General features: G+C 36.2%; 1 protein-coding gene and 5 non-coding genes across 6 annotated transcripts; all 6 read right to left on the bottom strand.

Annotated features, from left to right (window-relative positions):
* Window positions 1-1,589: 1,589 nt before the first annotated feature.
* Window positions 1,590-12,424, bottom strand: LOC120336731 (4-hydroxyphenylpyruvate dioxygenase-like protein). The gene is made up of 7 exons (XM_039404490.2): window positions 12,034-12,424; window positions 11,286-11,545; window positions 10,853-10,953; window positions 8,561-8,666; window positions 6,942-7,056; window positions 2,643-2,770; window positions 1,590-2,266 (listed from the first exon to the last, which is right to left on the bottom strand). Exons 1-7 carry the CDS (start codon window positions 12,385-12,387, stop codon window positions 2,101-2,103), a joined length of 1,230 nt encoding a protein of 409 aa, XP_039260424.2. The 5' UTR covers window positions 12,388-12,424; the 3' UTR covers window positions 1,590-2,100.
* Trnac-gca (transfer RNA cysteine (anticodon GCA)) lies at window positions 3,596-3,667 on the bottom strand. Its single transcript has one exon. It is a non-coding gene; the product is annotated as a tRNA-Cys (tRNA).
* Trnac-gca (transfer RNA cysteine (anticodon GCA)) lies at window positions 4,425-4,496 on the bottom strand. Its single transcript has one exon. It is a non-coding gene; the product is annotated as a tRNA-Cys (tRNA).
* Window positions 5,245-5,316, bottom strand: Trnac-gca (transfer RNA cysteine (anticodon GCA)). Its single transcript has one exon. It is a non-coding gene; the product is annotated as a tRNA-Cys (tRNA).
* Trnac-gca (transfer RNA cysteine (anticodon GCA)) lies at window positions 5,455-5,526 on the bottom strand. Its single transcript has one exon. It is a non-coding gene; the product is annotated as a tRNA-Cys (tRNA).
* Window positions 6,017-6,088, bottom strand: Trnac-gca (transfer RNA cysteine (anticodon GCA)). The gene has a single exon. It is a non-coding gene; the product is annotated as a tRNA-Cys (tRNA).
* Window positions 12,425-19,926: the final 7,502 nt, after the last annotated feature.

Genomic DNA, 19,926 nt, shown 5'->3' with positions numbered 1-19,926 from the left:
ATCAAAACTAAATACAATCGGGCAATATATATATTCTCACATTATTATGTTCGCAGATTGCCGTTCTATTTTAAAGAAGTAATGCTTTCATCTTGTCGTAAGTCGACGCAACCGCGAGTTACCATGAACACAATTAAATAAAAAAAGAAAGACATTTAAGTTCTCGTCATTGTCGCGGATTGAATATTGTGCGACAGAAAAGGCCATTATACACTAAAAAATTCGGCTCTTTTAACAAACGCGTAAATGTGGCAAATTTCCGATTTCGAAATTCGTTACGGTTGCAATAAACGCACCTTGAGTCCGCAATGGTTTTCATCGGTGAGAAAATAGTCCGCGACCAAAAAAGGTTGGGAAACGCTGCCTTAGTGTGACAGTGTTCTTACGCCAGTTGGTTTATTGGTTCTGGTAAAATTAGCCGTATGAAAATCGTCTTATTTAAAATAGATTCGTTATTTAAGAGCCTATACATCTAACCCTATAAAAATAAATGTTCTAATCACAAATATATACTTTACAGCAAAATGCGATTTTCCCTATGCAGCGAAATTTCCTGCGGCGAAATTTCCGACGGCGAGATTTCCTACGGCGAATTTTCCGGACACGGTTGTTACCACTGCTGTTCTTCACATTTATTACTAATCGCCCTTAGCACAGTCGGTCTCCTGTTGCAAGTTCAAATCTCGTCCATTCTACAGTATATCAAGACTTTCCTCAAGGCCACCCTACTTCTTAATTTAGCAATACCACTGTTTATTGATATAAAGCAGGGGTCGATAAACTGCGGACCGCGAACTATTTTTTTGCGGGCTCCGACCCACCATACTTTTGATGCATAAAACCAAATTGATCCTGAGTTTATTGTCTCCGCACGGATTGATGCGGTAGCAAGTGCTGCTGTACGGCGTATGTCGTTTACTTGATGAACGTCCCATCGCAGGTTGTAATTACAAGTTAAGTTTATGTTGATTTTTAAAATATAAAAATGTCTGGGAAATATTCCAAAGTGCTAGGACGGAAAAATATTCTTTAAATCTCGTGCATTTCGAAAATAGTTTGCTTGGTATACCAAGTGAGCATCGCAGTTATTAATGTTAATTTATTTATTTAATGAGATTTAATGTTAAATGTCATTACGAAACGTGTCACTGCTCATCTGTGTACAGTGCAAAACGTGTAATGTGCACGTTCGGAAGCACATATTGGTGCGAGCAGCTTTATCGCCAGATCGTCATTTGGACGACGTACTCCGGGACAACGAAGTTGTCATTTGATTTTAACGCTTTGGCCATGACAGGAAACATCATCCTTCACATCGATAATATATTAGAATAAAGCCGCATATCCTTCTCATTATGACAGGCTTTTAACAAAATAATAGAAGGTGCAAGTACGCCATAATTTAAAGTTTGATGCGGTGATTGTTCGCAGGCGGAAATTAATGCGACCCGCCCGCTACCGGAAACGTGTATATTCGGCCCACAAGTACCTAAAGTTTACCACTGATATAAAGTAATATTTACCCAATTGATTCAAGGGGTATCAGACTATACTACTTTCTTGCATCCCATTCAAGCATGAGACAAAACTAGAAATTCTTAATTTAGTTTATTTCGACTGTACCTCGATCAGAACATACAGCATATATGTAAGAGCAGTCTGAAACGGTAACAAAACAGGCGATCTTTGTGTATATTTGAAAGAAAAGAACTGCAGCATAAATATATATTTTGTAGTTGACTGTTCTGGAAGTTAATGCACCTAGAAACTTCAACTACGGAAAACTTCTCCACGGGATAAATATGAAGGATTCTAGTCACTGAGCAGATCCGTTGTGCATTGGTCATAGTTATGAAAGTTACAAATATCGATAGAAAAATCAACCTTTGAGAAGCAATTTGTGTCGAAGTGAGATACGAGTATGAACGGAACAAATTGAGAATGAACTTTTGTTGTTCTCAGTGGAAAAAATTAACAATTTTAAAGAAACAATATGTATGAACTAGCAATTACTTTCATTTATAGAGGTTTTAAATATAAAATGATAAGCACATTGTGGCATTTTATAACTTCAAATAAATATCTACGGTACAGAAAACTTCAATTTTCTAACTCCTTGACTTTTTCTAAATGCGCTTGCACACCACTCCACAGTGCTTTGATATTTCCAGCTCCAAATCCACCTTGGGTGCGATGTCGCTGAATTAGTTCAAGAAAAAATGTCTGTTCTTTAAAGAGATTCTTTGTGAAGACTTGCATAATGTACCTGTGAACATTCAAAACTTTGATCAATAAGTTTAAGAACATTTTTCAAGTCCTTTTAAAGATGAGCCTGAGACAAATGACTGATGAGTGAGTGCAAACAGTAGTCAATTCAGATCATACGAAGATCCCTCCCCCCAGGGGATTTATGGTGGGAGGGGGATTTTCATATGATCCACCAATTCTTCCAAAATATAGGGATAATAAACTAGAAATACCGGTTTAGTGAGCCTGTCAGTCAGAAGATGATACATGAGAGCAATATATAACGATCTCTAAATACTGAACCAATCCCTATTTGTAAGATTTATTGAATATATCAAAACTGTTTTGAAAATATAGATGAAAATTCTATCCGAAATAATTTGGCAATCACTCACCAGCTATTCACATCAGGTGGCAGTAATACCTCTGTATTGTCAGAGTCACTTGATTCCACTAATATTCCAGATTTCATCAGCTGGTCTGTTGTTATATTTAAATCTTCTATTTCTTCAATTCTATTCATCTGTGAACAGCAAGAGATAGAGAGATGTTTTTTATTTTAATATCCAGTTCACACTTATTGTTAATATCATACATTGTGCACCGAAACAAAGCACAATATTCAACAACTTAAACAGAAAAAGCAATATAAGTCAAGTCTAGGAATTTTTTTTATGTTCGTGCTGGTGTGCGGGGGGGGGCACATGATATTTATCATATTTTAAACTTTTTCAAAGATTCCAGAATTCTCCCTTTTTAATTTGTTTGTATTATGAAGCTATCAGGATAAATTATTTATTTATTTTAATATAAGAAGAATAAAATTTTCTTATTGATGGCTTAATCCTATGGTATACCACGGTTACCAGACCATGTCGGGTATGGGATTAGTTAGCCAGTTATTATTTGTTTAAATGCACGGACCAGTGTTTACACGGATCATAATCAAAGGTGCGATGGCAAGCGTATTCATATCGCTTATCTTATTTGTGCATATCTTAGTGCGTTTGTGAATTTAGTGCAATTGTACCAATCAGGACTAGGGAGCCAAATCCTATCTATGGATTTGTGACGTTTTGTTGGAAGACTAATTTAAACCAGCTTGCCAGCCCTGGTCAAAATGGGCCACATTGTCAAAGCAATTTAGTAGTTGCAAAAATAGTACCAGCTAACATAAAAACACCAAATAGTATTATTTCATCTCAAGTTTGCAACATTACTTTTCAATATCTGATATCTCATTATAGAATTTCCCTTGTTGACTTTACTTATATTTCATTTCATAATATGTCATCACATGAACACTTAATGATATTTTTGTTGATCAGAAAAATTTAAAAACATAAAGAGGGGACACCCGGATTTGAACCAGGGACCTCTCGATCTGCAGTCGAATGCTCTACCACTGAGCTATATCCCCACTTGCTCAAAACGATTCAATATGTAGGATTGAATGTCTTGATTTGCCTAGGGCAGGAAACTAATTAAAATAAAATATATACAAGTGGTGTTGTATTATTTCCGCCAACAACTCCAAATCTCTCAATACCAGTTTACATGATTAAATAAATACCACATTGTGAATAAAGTATCCTACATTCATTATTTTTCTGTGTGGTTTGGTAGATTGTGTCAAAATAGGTTTGCTTACTTGGAAGCACAAACTTGGGAGCTTAAATAAGGTCTTGTGTTAACCAGTAAATTCTGGTATTTTAAGCAAGAATTGATGCATAGCATATCATATCAGTGATTAATTGCAAATACTATATATATATATATATATAAATACATATCGTCACAGAAAAACCAAAGGAGTGGAAATTGACTCATTTTGAACTGTGTCCTTATGGACCTTCAGCCATCTTTTGGTGTGAGTTTCAAAGCTGTAGCTGATTTAGTTTAAAGTATTGTCTTATTATGTCCATTTTAGGGTTCGGCTGTACAGCTCTAAAATTTGTGATATGAGATAATTTGGTTCTGCGGCAATATATATATATATATATATATATATATATACTTCACATGAGGTTCACTGGCCCTAATGTAAAAATAGTGCTAACATATGTGGCTATATTTCTCACTAAAGATTAAAAGATTCCATACTATTCTATTCTTTACTCCCTTTATAACAATGGTTTTATAAGATTATTAAAATCAATTTCTGAATAAAAAAAAAGAGGGGACACCCGGATTTGAACCAGGGACCTCTCGATCTGCAGTCGAATGCTCTACCACTGAGCTATATCCCCACTTGCTCAAAACGATTCAATATGTAGAATTGAATGTCTTGATTTGCCTAGGGCAGGAAACTAATTAAAATAAAATATATACAAGTGGTGTTGTATTATTTCCGCCAACAACTCCAAATCTTTCAATACCAGTTTACATGATTAAATAAATACCACATTGTAAATAAAGTATCCTACATTCATTATTTTTCTGTGTGGTTTGGTAGATTGTGTCAAAATAGGTTTGCTTACTTGGAAGCACAAACTTGGGAGCTTAAATAAGGTCTTGTGTTAACCAGTAAATTCTGGTATTTTAAGCAAGAATTGATGCATAGCATATCATATCAGTGATTAATTGCAAATACTATATATATATATATATATAAATACATATCGTCACAGAAAAACCAAAGGAGTGGAAATTGACTCATTTTGAACTGTGTCCTTATGGACCTTCAGCCATCTTTTGGTGTGAGTTTCAAAGCTGTAGCTGATTTAGTTTAAAGTATTGTCTTATTATGTCCATTTTAGGGTTCGGCTGTACAGCTCTAAAATTTGTGATATGAGATAATTTGGTTCTGCGGCAATATATATATATATATATGTATACTTCACATGAGGTTCACTGGCCCTAATGTAAAAATAGTGCTAATATATGTGGCTATATTTCTCACTAAAGATTAAAAGATTCCATACTATTCTATTCTTTACTCCCTTTATAACAATGGTTTTATAAGATTATTAAAATCAATTTCTAAATAAAAAAAAGAGGGGACACCCGGATTTGAACCAGGGACCTCTCGATCTGCAGTCGAATGCTCTACCACTGAGCTATATCCCCACACGCTCTAACACCTTTCAATAAATATGTTTCATCGTCTGGAACAGTGGTTCTCTAAACATCTTTGGCCTATTCTTTACTCCCTTTATAACAATGGTTTTATAAGATTATTAAAATCAATTTCTAAATAAAAAAAAGAGGGGACACCCGGATTTGAACCAGGGACCTCTCGATCTGCAGTCGAATGCTCTACCACTGAGCTATATCCCCACACGCTCTAACACCTTTCAATAAATATGTTTCATCGTCTGGAACAGTGGTTCTCTAAACATCTTTGGCCGCACCCTGTTTGTAGAATTAGGTAAGTCTCGCACTCCACCTCAAAAACAACTAGCTAACAATAAGCTACAAATAACAGATAGTAAAAGTATGTTGTACTCAAAAAACACGTTTAAAATACGTGAATGGAACGTAAATAATGAAATAAATAGAAGTTTTAATTAAATCAAATAGGGCGGACAGATATTTAATTTTTAATTAGCTTCACGGCCCCTCTAAAAAATGTCTGCGCCCCCCTTGAGGGCCACACCCCACTGTTTGTGAATCCCGAGTCTAGAAGGAAAGAAGATAATGAAAGTAAGCTGTATAATTTCCCATGGCAGCGCTAGCATGGAGCAGTTTGGAAATACAAAAAAACCTTTAAATTGGATTTTAAGCTTGTTGATATAATAAAAGTATGTTAAAAATCAAGATAGAAAAGAGGGGACACCCGGATTTGAACCAGGGACCTCTCGATCTGCAGTCGAATGCTCTACCACTGAGCTATATCCCCACAATCTCCAGGCATTCCGCCATACATGTTTGATTATCTTTACTATAGCTCATTATCATTAATTAGCCTCAGGCAGAAAGCTAATTCTAACAATTCCCACTAATCTAGTTCATTGCACCTCACAGAAGACTTGCTATAATTGCAGGAGTAGCTAACACTAAATAAATTTATAAAGTTTATATTGATTACTATAGTTGCCATGTCACTATATTACCGTAATCTTTTTTTTTTGTGAGTCATGTTCATGTTCAATATGGGTTATTAATAAAAGGTGGTACATGGTGACATAGATGACTTCTGACCAGAATGTGGGATTTTCACATAAAACTGAGAGAAAGACAGATGATTATATAAGAAAAGAGAACAAAATGATTTTTATTTGATACATGTCACGAAATTCATTCTATTCTAGAAAAAGTGGAAACCAGATGTAATCATGGATAAGATAGGATTTATATATTTATCATGGGGAGGCGAAAACTGATAAAAAGGCTTAATCATATAGTGAACCACAGCCTCTCATCCAAATACCAGTTCGTGTCGTGTATGGCATGAGTTAGTCAGTTATTTGTTTTAGATGCATGGTCTTGATAGTGGAGTGAGCAGTAAACGACCAGCGGTTATGTTAAAGCGTTCATAATGTGACAAGCAAAAAATGACAATGCAAGAGAGAGACAATTTCAACAATGTTATAGCCTACCAATGGATGTGAAACTTTCGTGGAATCAGAAAGTCAACCTCAGGTCACTCTTATCATTATGAATATTTAAATTTTAAAATCAGTAGATATTATGGTTGACACAGAAATGGAGCACTCAATGTAACGAAGCAGAGAAGATAAAATAAAACTCACATCGTGATAATATTCAATGGGTGGTGCAACAAAACTAGCTCCAAGTTGCTTGAAGTGGTTGACTGCTTCTAAAATATTCCTAGTTCCGAGCCCAATATGTTGAATGCCCATACCTCTGTGATAAAAAAAGAAAATTTTGCGATGGCCAAAATGAATTGGGTATATCAAATCTCATTGATGAGAGCCCTTTTTCGTTTGTTGGTTTGAAGGTTTTAAAGTACTGGGCTGATACTACCACCTACAGCAAGAATGTGCAACATTTTTTGTCAGTGGGTCATGTAACCAACATCAGACATCTAGTTAGACCAGTGGTCGGCAACAAGAAAATTTTGCGATGGCCAAAATGAATTGGGTATATCAAATCTCATTGATGAGAGCCCTTTTTCGTTTGTTGGTTTGAAGGTTTTAAAGTACTGGGCTGATACTACCACCTACAGCAAGAATGTGCAACATTTTTTGTCAGTGGGTCATGTAACCAACATCAGACATCTAGTTAGACCAGTGGTCGGCAACAATTGGGCCGCGACCCATCGCCGGTCCGCGGAAAGATTACTACCGGTCCGCAGGAAGGTGACCTAAAACGGACAGAATCCTAATAACACCTCTACAAACCCGACAAACACAACACATCTGAGCAGCATGTCTGACTTCACAAACAATTTCCACGTCAATAGTTATGGCTAAACAAATATCAATAAAGCAATTCTCGAATGATTGCGCCACAAGATCTAACAAAACTGAGAGTGTACATAATATCAGGAACATCATTCCCAAAAAAAAAGACTTTCAAGCGCAAGTACAGAGAGTTGTATTTGCAATATGAATTCATAGCTGTGAGTGACAGCAACAAAATCGTCCAGTTTGCGTCCTTTGTCATATTAAACTCTTAAATGATGCAATGAAGCCTTAGAAACTTTTCGAACGATGGGGTCGTCTCGTCGACGACGAGATTGTGTTATATAGGCAATTGATTAAAATTTCAAATGATAATGAGTTGAAAAGCATCTTTGCGAAATACATACTCGGCAGTTTTTTGATTTATAATCCTATATGAATACCTCGACGTTCGCTGCGCTGTTACCTTTTTCCTTATGTCAGGTCGGGTTTTCAATATTGACAAATGTAAAAAAAGAAATACCAGAGTAGGCTGAACGTAAGAAACATGTAACGTGTATCACTGTCGACCATGTCTCCAAATTGGGAACAATTAATGGCCAGCAAACAAATGCAGATTTCGCAATGAATAGCATCACCTTTGTTTTGAATATATTGTCAACATAAAGGTGGTCCATAAAGGTGGTTAAAAAAGGTTGCCGACCACTGAGTTAGACCACACAAAAAGTCTAGTTTTTCTATGTTATTATTGAGTCACAATATAATGTTGTAATTTAAACAGCCGCAAGGAAAGACTGCAGCAACGAATTACATAGGCAACAACCAGAGCGCCGCGTGAATAGCAAAACTCAAAAGAAGGGAATGCGGCCATCACATAGCTTTATAGTAATGAAGGCAAAGCAGCAAAAGATTTGTAGAAGCGAGAAGAGCAAGAAAACATTATGTATTTTCACCCATGTGAGCGCTTTTTTAAACAGACTGTCGGATAGGTAAATACGACTCACCTGTGTTCTTCTAAAAATGTTGATATTTGATCACTAGTTGAGGAGCTAAGTGGTTCACCAAATACGAATTTAACGGGCGCTATATACATGTCTGGAGAGAAATCACCTGAGATGAAAACAAAAGTAACATGTAAATAAGCTTGAAGCCGGATAAGAGCTAAATAATCTAAAGGTTACAAATGTTCAAAATATTACAAAAAAAGTAAAAAAAATTCCGCTATGACATGTTGATATTATTCCGATGCAAGGAGATGGCTTAAATAAATTAACAGAAATCTCAAAATATGAACAATATTGTCACTTCATTTCCCATATGGATAGGATTTAAATATTTATCCCGGAGGAGATTAAAGTTGATAAGACGGCTCAATTAGGGATGGGCAATGTAGAATAATTTACTATTCTAGAATATTCTAGAATAGTTAAATCGAATCCAGAATACCGAATCCTATTCTATTTTCATACTTATTCAAAAAGTGGGAATTTCCACAATGCTGGATTTAGATGTTAAAAAGTTTTAAATGTATAACTAAAATGTATTATTTATTTGGAAATGTCCTGAACACTGGATTAAACAGGCATTTCTCAGGGCAATAAAATTCAAGAATATTACAATATTTTCCGCCTTCAATAGTTCAAAATGTATGTAATCCCTAAACACCGATATGCTAAATTAAGACACGCTTCACACACTTTAATAGTAAGCGGTTATATACAAAAATAGACATGAAATTGCATTAATCATTATTAATGTTAGTCTGCCTAGTGAACTAAAACATACCCGCTGAGAATTAATTAGATGCAGGACCAGCGTGTGGCCACTGCAACCTATGCGGCCGTTGTAAAATATTAAATTTAATCATTATCAATTAAAATCAACTTTTTATTCTGTGCGAGCAAGTAAAACCAAGTTCCCGTAAACTCGATTTCGTACTTAGTTATTAGGTAATAACATCTAAAGACTAATTCCTTTTCTATGATTATCATTACATACTTTATCTACCCAGACTTGGCCGTGCATAAACTCAATACGTCACTATCTTCGCCAGATGCGGCAACTTTTTTTAAATTTATCGGCGACTAAAATACTACAGACACTTGATCAAACGTGCGTCTATCTTGAACGATAGGGAAGGACCGAAAAATATGTAATCTTTTGAGAGTGAAATTCAAATGTGACAGATTTTCACGTATTGCGATAACAGTGTATTTCGGAAAACGGTGTACTTAGTTATTAGGTAATAACATCTAAAGACTAATTCATTTTCTATGATTATCGTTACATATCATTATCTACACAGACTTGGCCCTAAGTAAACTCAATACGTCACTATCGTCGCCAGATGCGGCAACTTTTTTTTAAATTCACCAGCGACAAAATTACTGCAGACACTCGATCAAACGTGCGTCTATCTTGAACGATAGAAACGGACCGAAACAAATGTAATGTTTTGAGAGTGGAGTTTGAATGTGACAGATTTTCGCGTATTGCGATATAACTTTGTATTTCGGAAAATGGTGTAATAAATTATTCGTAAATAATATTTGATCTAAATTAATCGCAAGCAATGTTATAACATTCAACGCCTGGCTTTTGGTTTACATGCATCTTTTTTTGGTAAAACTCGCAGATCTCGAGATATCTTAATGTAAAATGAAGAAAGGCACGTCTGTAAACAATTGAAGATTGTTGCAATCGTTTTATCGGAATATCGCTAGTAAGTCGGCACAGATTATTATTATACGTTAGCTATATAGCAAATCAGTAGAACGCAAAATCGGTGCAATAACGAGTCTTCGCCGTGAAGTGTACTTCGCCGACTTCATATTCTGAATATGCAGATTGAGATTACAGTGTTTGATGTTTACCGATTTTACGAGCAGACGCAAGTTATGTTAAACGAGAGAGATTTCCACGAGAGAAAAAACGCTCGTGAGATTTCGACGCGAGAAAAACGCTCGTCTTTAATTGATAAATTAGAAACTCGAAATACAAAAATTGACGCTTGGCGCCGGAGAGGCGGAAACCGAATCCTGTTATCGGATCCCGTTGGATTCGAATACTTTGGGATTCGAATCCTCCGGATTCGGTATTCTATATTGCCCATCCCTAGGCTCAATAATATGGCGAACCACGGCCTCTCACCCAGATACCAGTCAATGTCGGGTATGAGATTAGTTAGCCAGTTATTTGTTTTTGGCAGCATGGACTCGATGGTGGGGAAACCGTAAATGTGATTCAAAGGGTGACGCCCAGGACCTTGAACATTCTAAGAATCATTTCAATTTTACCTGTACATTTTGGTGCAAACTGATCAATTCCATGAATTGCTTTTAACCTCATTCCCATTGGTCCATGTTCAACTTTGAACCCCTCATTAACCTCATCATTCCTAAATGTAGATGGTAAAGTTGAGTTCTAATTATAGCACAAAACTGCAACATTAGATAAAATAGTGATCTTGTCCAAACCTTTTCTTATTAAATTTTCGTTATACCTAATTAACCTCGAGTAAGTGGTTAACTAGTATATTGCTTGTCTGTACTTCCCTTTCCCCTGAAATGCTATTGGTACTTTATTACGTCCTATATATATAAAGTATATTTAAAAAAAAATAATGCTCTGATTGACTAACATTTCCTTGAATAATATTAATAATTTTTTGTCAAAAAATTCAAAAAGGTGAACCTAAAATTCATGAGAAATATGTCTTTATTATCTCACTTGTTGATGAAGAGTCTTTCAAACTCAAACACGAAGTTGTACCAGTCTATGGCAGAATCCGCAAGTCCCGTTGGTACCATGTATGCAAGATGATCAATGCATTCCACATAATGATGATTCGAGTTGACATAATTGTGATTTATTTGGAAACCAGGTAAAAACTTTCCAGAATAATTTGATAAGTCTACTAATGTATGTTGTAAATTTCCAAAAGGTGACTGAATAACTGCATAGGAGACTGTGCCATTGAGGTCTTCTACCTGGAAACAAACGAGAGATTTAAATTCAAAAGAATACAATTATATAATAATTACTTGCTTTAGATTTTGAATTTATATACACTAGACTATACAATCCACTACTAGTCCAATGACGGAAAACATGGAACCATATAAAATAACCAAAATCAGCCAGTCATGTCATCCAAGATCCTTATTCATAATAACTACCCATAGCTATGTTAGGCCCGGCTGCAAATACTATCCGAGTTTAAATATTTTGACATTTTTTTTTATAAAAGTTTGACTCTGTAAATATGCAATTGGATTTGAATGGTCAATCAAAAAAGCACAAAACGAAATGTTTCATAAGGTTATGAAATTGATAGTATTGTTCCTTTTGCCGAATAATTTCATACAACTTTCTACCTTTTTTCAAAGCTTTATTATAAACCTACAAATTGAATATGATATTGAACCCAATTGAATAGGCCTATTCAGATGTTTGAATACAATAATGAGAACATTACCTTTGATTGGATTACACAAGATCCTTTCTGTGTCGTTTTCACTCGTTCAAGAATTTCATCAATATTATTGCATTGAAAACAAGCATCGCAAACAGTGTCTACTGGATAATTCACATTTCCATTTAAAAATAAGTTTGGTAAATTCCCGTTCACCTCTAATACTGTGTTGTCATGATTTCGTTTGTCAATCACAAACACAACACTGTGATGTTTGACTGCTATAGAGGACTGCGCTGATGGATTGTTCAGACGATGTGCAAAATATTGAAATCCAAAATGTTGAATCAAAAATCTAGAAAACTGTTCTGGATTGTCAACAGCAAATCGTATATGATGTATACCTAAATATTTCATGATAAAAAACTATAGCAGCTGTCAGTGTGAAATCAGAATAAAATGATAAAACAGTTATTACGGTATTCCATCTGTGTGCTAAATTATGCAAAGAAAGCGATTCCAAACTCGAAACTGTCTTGTTGCACCCAAACGCAAGATGTGTTTCGAAAGAGAAGATGCTGGAAAAAGTTTTGGTAGGTAGCATGCTGCTATTTTGAACTCGTTTGTCAGTTTGTAGGCCAAGAGTTAAAAAAAAAATGCAAGGAAAAATCTGTTATGCAAAATTTTTAAAAAGGTTGGGAACCAGATAGACATACAGGATGAGCGAACACATACAGGTACTACTTTTTACAACACCTTCCAATCTTAAATCTGTACCGGTACGGTACGTTTCAAACTTGCTGACCTGACTTAAGGTTTTGTTTGCTCTCCCGATTCCATGATCAGTTTTATTTATTTTTATCAATTATTTCATCGTCTATTATGCTGATTACCGTATGGAGTCGAAAAAAACTTACCGGTATAGGTTACCGATACCGTAACATTACCGTACTTTTACATAAAACAGAATTTACCTATTTATCACTGTCAGACTGTGGTAGAGTACCGGTACCGTAACTAAAATAAGTGTTGATACTGATACCTGTACTGGTAACCGTACATATTAATGAAATAAAAATATTCAACAGATTCAACATCCAGGACTAACGCCCGGCTCGGTCGCTTTCACCTACCGGTACGACGAACATACGGTACGGTACCGTAGACCAGGGGTTCTCAAACTTTTGGTGTTGCGGAGCCCTTGAAAAGGTTAACTATTATTCACGGAGCCCCAAAATAAATGTTAAAATTGTTACTTTCGGATTAATATTCCTGAGCAAGTTAAAAGTACTTTACTCAATTTAAATGCTGAACCTTTTTTGAAAAGGTTAATATAAGTCATAAAAAAATCTAAATTTCAAACATAAATTATATATACTAAAGCTGTAAATTTGACACTTGACAAACATGGTCGAATCTTTTCCCTTTTGACATGTTTGGAAGACTTGAAAGGCCGCTAATAATGTGCGCGGTTGCATTTTGTTACAATCGCCGATTTATCCTCAGCATGGCGTGTTTTTGAACCTTTAAACATCTTCACGCCGGTGTTTATTCTCCCTGATTCAAATTTCCCTCTGCATATACATGTATTGTTACACAATGACGACGTTAATGGCTTTTGTGTTCTCGTGGGGAATTATGAGTTCAATGTGGAAAACATGTTACCATATTATAGTCATCGGCGACGAAATGCTAAAAATAATAATTTATAAAGAGATAAATCTGCAACTCAAATTTCTTGATTAAAAAGCGGCATTCTGAAATATTAAAACTAAAACTTAAAATGGAAGATCACACGTTTGGTTTCAGCAGACTCACCTAGGATTGAAAACGCTTTTATAGACATTGCAAATCACAGAATTTGGTGTTATGTTATGTTTTCATTGTAGTAACTGCGAAATCGAAACACAAGTCAATTGTGCGCGCGATGTAGGCCTACCTTTTTTTCCCTTTTTGAAACTACCGACGGAGCCGCACGCAATCAATTGTGGGCGCGATCCGCGATGTACCTTTTTTCATTCTGAAACTACCGACGGAGCCGAATGCAATAAAATAAATTTCAATTGTTCGTATTTTGCCCAGACATTGTGTTTTTTTAAAGGGCGATATCTTGCTTAAAAATAATCTCAAGTGCGAAAGAACAAATCAAGTTTGACAAATCCCAATATCGCAAAAATACGACTCCAATTTATTGATAGTTGGCAGTTTATCACATATTTTATGTTATTTCAGAATAATATTCTTCCATTTTAGTAATCAAACGTGAGTAACGATGAGCACAATTACATTATAACGACGAGACACGTTAAATGCTCGCATTGGTCATGGATTGAATATTTCACACAACAGAAATCTCGTTATACGTTTTTTTTAATCGCGAAGAATGTTGCGCGGAAATTTCCAATTCCAATTTTGAACCACCTCCCTTATAAATAATGTCATTTTTTAATTCAGCCTCTTTGCCATATTTCGAGGCCATATTGTTGTCAGATTTTATCAAAGCTGTTATTGCTTCTTTAAACAGTTACAAAATTAGTCAGTATTTTGAAAAGTAATCGAATAGCTCGCGGAGCCCCTGGGTTCCTCTCGCGGAGCCCTGGGGCTCCGTACGGAGCACTTTGAGAACCTATGCCGTAGACTACATCAATAAGGCAAACGTGCCTGCTCTGCACCAAGAGGCAAACGAAGGTCAAAAGTTGCGCCATCATGGTCCAAATTTTATAATAGGTTATTCGGCCCATAATTTTTGTGGCGCGAAATTAGAATTGATGTTTCATATTGATATATGAATAGTAGTCGTGGTCGATGTTCCCTCTAATTTTTGTAGTATGTGTGCGCAAAAATTTTGGTGTGGTCGCACTTTTTTGAAAATGACTAATATTTGTGCAGAAACCAATGAAGAAATTTTGGCGTTCTGACTGGGTAATGGGTGGGCCAACAACAAACTTTCTCAACCTGCCAACCCCAAATATTGTTACATTACATCGAATACGCCTGTGCGCAGTAAATCTATGCGTGTGCGCGGCCTCTGAAAGATGTGTGCGCGCGCACACGCGCACACCTTAGAGCAGTGATTCCCAACCTTTTTACCCTGGCGGACCGGTAAAATTAAATTAATTGTGTTGGCGGACCGGCAAAAATTTGAGATAACCCGAACAGAAACGAATAACATATATTTGCGTAATAGAATGCAATTCCGGGCACCCAATATGCTTCCAGGTGTGCAAAATATACACACCTAAAAAAAACACGGAGAAAAACTAACGCAGTAACTGGTTGAAAATACGGACAACAGTTTGATCGTAAATATATACTACTACGGTTTGATTGCTCGAATATGGGTATTCGTTATCAAGAAACATCTAAAATTGTTTCAAGTAATTCTGTTTTAAATCTGAACTGTAAAGTTGAATCACAATTTTAATCAAGTTTTTTCTTTTTCGTTGGGTTTATCATATTAATCCCTCTGCAGTTGATTGACGCCTTGAACGAATGAATTTACATCACAATGATAAAGTCGTTGATGACTTGGCACCAAGCTCAAAATCCTACTGTGTCTGCACAAAATACTGGAAAAGATCTCTGCAGCCCATGCTTTTTTGCGCATCTCGTGGCCACCTGTAGGGTTGCAACAAGAAACATACATCACTCGAAAACTATACTGTTTTTGACTGTTTTCTGGTTTAAAAAGAAAGAAATATGCATAACGTATGATATAGATTTTTTAGGTTTCTGAATCTTACCAGATTTCATAGAGCGAATTCGTGATGAATCGGAGGCAAAAAAGCGAAATGCGTGATTGCTCGGCGTCATGATGTCGCGAAAGACGTCGCAATATGACGGCGGAAAACAACAAAACAACGAAATTTCTCGCGGACCGGCAATAAAAGCTTCGCAGACCGGCACCGGTCCGCGGACCGGCGGTTGGGAACCACTGCCTTAGAGCAGTGATTCTCAAACTAGGGTTCCTGAATATTATGTATGAATCAAATAACTCAATGATTGTTTTAGTATTTAGTTTACCCTTGCGTTCACATCAGCGACAGCTGTTGAATACATTAAGGGCTGATTCCAAAACCAAATTAATTTTATTTTGAGTTTTATCCTCTGCCTTCGATTTGATCTTCCTTATCACCGCTTGTAAATTAACCGTACCTGTTTAAAGTGAACGGTAACCGAGATGCAGATATTTTTTAAAATGATAATTAGGTTTCTCGTGCTTTTCTATGGTGTTCGTGTTATTTTAGTATTAGATAGATAAACCTAGCAAATTTACGATTGCGTGAATCCTGAATGTTGATTTAAAATAGAGATTAAATAATTTGGCAATAAAGGCATTTCTGGGGCTTTGTGCCTAATAGAGCGTCAGACGCTAATTATAACTAATTTCTCTAAGTTTTAACGTTTTTGTTTCAACAAAACAACGCCCCGATGGTTGTTATAGCTAAAATACTTACTGAGTAATGCTCAATTTTCTTTACGTAATTGGCAAATTCAGCACTACACTTAATGATTTTGATTATGTCATGCCATAAGGCTTAATTATTACTGCCCAAATGCTTCAAAATTTAACAATTGTAATCATTTTCGATGATAATAGACGCAACAACTCTGTGAACGAGTCAGTGTGCATTGTTACAACGAAATTCACGATTGATTTTACGTTCTACTCTTGGCTCAACGGCCATGCTTGGTCGAGTGAAATGTTTACATATTCGAAACCTTACTTGGCCAAGGATGGAGGGATCACTAAAGAGCTGATACAAAGTGACTGGAAGGGAGGAGGGCATGACATTTCTTATATGGCCACAACTTAATGAGTGTTTTTTATACAAGTAACTCATACCAGCTTTTGGAAAAGCTTTTGGTCATTTTTAAATCCATGCTATTTAAATAACTAGAGTTTTTTAACGACCTAAAATCGCCATTTTCACAATGAAACGCCGAAAAGTCATTTTAACATTCAATCTTAATCAACTTTATGTTCGGTAATGTAAGAAATGGCTAATGACATGTCACCAAGCATGCGGAGTTTAAAATCTGGGAAGTTTATTGCAAATACCTAATCTGGTTTGACGTTTCTAAATTTACGGAACGGACGGTAAGTATTTTTTTTGCAAAATATGGGATTGAAACGACACGTTAAGTGCAAAAATAGCATATAACACCATATCCCAGAGACAACGACTTTTCAAATTTGTCGTTTTTTTCCCGATAGCGACCGCCATTGGGGAATCTCGCACAATTAACAATTGAGTTGGAGACGCGTGAGTTCGATGTCCAAGCAGAACGGCGCAGGTCATGTGGTACCGGATATTCGAATAGTAAAATGCCATTCGAATATTTTATTATTGAATATTCTGCCCAGCCCTAGTTGTTACGTGTGCTGTTGTTACGATGTCTTGGTATTTTAAATACGCACTTAAGGTTTGTTGCTATTTTACCTTGCGTTGTTTGTGTGCGGCTCTTCATAACTTTGAGCTTTGAAATGCGGCTCTGGGACTAAAAAAGTTTGAGAACCACTGCCTTAGAGGGAACACTGGTCGTGGTCCATCCAGTAAAAAATAACATACGAAACGCACATTTTTACTGGGGAAGGGAAGTCGCGGGGAACCGGGATTGGTTATCGAGCAGCGACACCCAAGGTTCAATATCTAATTTAATTTCTAAGGTCAGAAATTGGGTTTTTAGATTACTTTTAATATAGATGAGTATAGCTTTGGCAGCTGAACCACATATAGTATCAAATAGACATGAAAGTTATATGAGTCGACCATAAATGGTACATGGCAACATCCTAATCGATTCTCCGATTGACAGGCAAACAAAGTTCGGATAGGATAGGATTTACATATTTATCCTGGGGGGGAGAGGAAAACCGATAAGACGGCTTAACCATAAGGCGACCCACGGCCTCTCGTCCGGTTACCAGTCCATGTCGGGTATGGGATTAGTTTTAGTTAATTTTTTCAGAAGCATGGACTTGATGGTGGAGGAAGCTGTAACCCTGGGGTCGGCAAACTGCGGCCCGCAAACAAATTTTCGTGGCCCTCGAACGACTTTCAATTCATAAAATAAAAATTGATTCTATCCAAATGGATTTATGTGGTAACAAATGTCGCTGTACGTCATTTGTTTTATAGAAAGTAGAGTCAGTTGTAAGTCGTTTATTTGATGAACGTCGTCCCATTGTATTGGCTGTAATTAATTTAAAAGTGTCTGGGAAATAGAGGGAAGTTTGCGACGAGCGCCAAACATTCCAAAATGGTTGGAGGGAAAAATATGTTTCCTTTTCAAGTTTGCTTGATATGCCAGGTCAGCATCACAGTTGTTAAGGTGTTTAATGTTAAACGTGTCATTGCAAATACGAAATTAGGGGTGTATGCCGCACATCTGTGTTTTAGGCCAATATGGTCTTGTGCATACATCCCGTCTTCAGTATTTATAATTACTTACTCTTTTATATTGCTTTTACGAGACGAATAAACATATATATGTACATACATACATACATACCCGGAGCTGCGCCACTGCTCATCGTGCGACAGTTTAAAACGTGAAGTGGGCAACTTCGGAAGCACATATGGCTGTGAGCAGATCTTTCTAAAAGGTATGGCACTAGGAAAAATTGCGCACTCGCTCGTCAGATTGTCAATTGGACGAAGTAACGAAGGGCAATGAAGTTGCCGCTTTGACCTGAACACAGAAACAACATCATTAGGCCATGGGCCGAAATCTGTAAAGCGCTTAAAAATCGAGTTCGTGGTGACTCTCGAGGGGGAACCTGAATTTTGGTGGGTCAAAAAGCTAAAAGCCTAATTTACTAAATATAAAAAGTTGACATCTCCAAAGTGGAGCATTACGTCACAATTAACGATGACGTCACATGCCCTCACAACCCATATCTACCTTATAATATTCTACTTAAACCTCGGATTTGTACGTCGAATACCGAAACCTTTGACGGATTCGTAAAATAAAATTTTCGAGGGGTAAGTTTTTGTCTCAAATGACGTCACAATTTTCTCTTTGGTCAAATGTGACGTCATAACTGCTTTTTAACATTTTTTTTCTGTTATTGTGCGGTGACTAAGTAATCTGCAATGACCATCCCTGCTGTTTCCTATCGATACACACAGAAACGGATATTTCAAAACTAGTTTTTTATGGCATATTCTTCCGTAAAAGTAACAAAACTAATTATGGCAAAAATAAACATTAAAAAACACTATGCTATGAAAAGAACACAAAACGAGAGAGCAAGAGCGCGTTTGGCCAGAAATAATAAAAAAACAAAAGGCAAAATATTTCTCATGTCCTAATAATTATCTAATCAGCGTCACCTGCTATAAAATCTACTATGAGAGTTGTAAGAATTGCAAAAAAAAACAATTAAAATATTTAAAATAAACAAGCAAGCGGCTAATATGGTGCATATATCACTATTGAATATATATGTTTAAATTGAAATAATTCGTGCTATCTCGTATAATGAATGTATATCACTATTTTAGTTGTTTGGGATGGACTTCATGAAAGTTAAAACCACATTTCGATACCAATATCATCGTCTTCTTCACGGATGACATCCGCGTTGCTACAATCAATGCAACTGCACAAACTGGAGCATGAAAACCCTGACTTCACACAAGGGCATTTGCTGCTCTTGCAATTTAATTTGGCGCATCTGCATTTAGAGTGATTTAACACTGAGTTTGGGGCAATTTGTTTTGAAATCCATTTAATATTTATATTACTATCATTTACTATCCATCCGTGACCATCAGGATTTGGAGCAGATATAAAATTTTGTAGTGCTCTTCTGTGTATGGCACATTGGTAGTTTGCACGTGCTGAATGGAGTACGATAGCATCATCAGATGGGGGCATACAGGGTTCGTCTAACGATTTATTTTGAAATATTTCAAAACGTACTTCGTCAACAGTCATCTCATC

The sequence above is a fragment of the Styela clava genome, chromosome 9 (genome assembly GCF_964204865.1).
Source record: "Styela clava chromosome 9, kaStyClav1.hap1.2, whole genome shotgun sequence".
Taxonomy (NCBI): domain Eukaryota; kingdom Metazoa; phylum Chordata; class Ascidiacea; order Stolidobranchia; family Styelidae; genus Styela; species Styela clava.
This window is presented reverse-complemented; position numbering and strand designations above follow the sequence as displayed.

Coding starts and splice junctions, on each gene's coding strand:
- LOC120336731 (XM_039404490.2), bottom strand. CDS start 12,387: ATGAAATATTTAGGTATACATCATATACGATTTGCTGTTGACAATCCA. Junction 7,057..8,560: donor ACATTTTTAGAAGAACACAG/GTGAGTCGTATT, acceptor TTTTTATCACAG/AGGTATGGGCATTCAACATA. Junction 2,267..2,642: donor CCACCTGATGTGAATAGCTG/GTGAGTGATTGC, acceptor GAATGTTCACAG/GTACATTATGCAAGTCTTCA.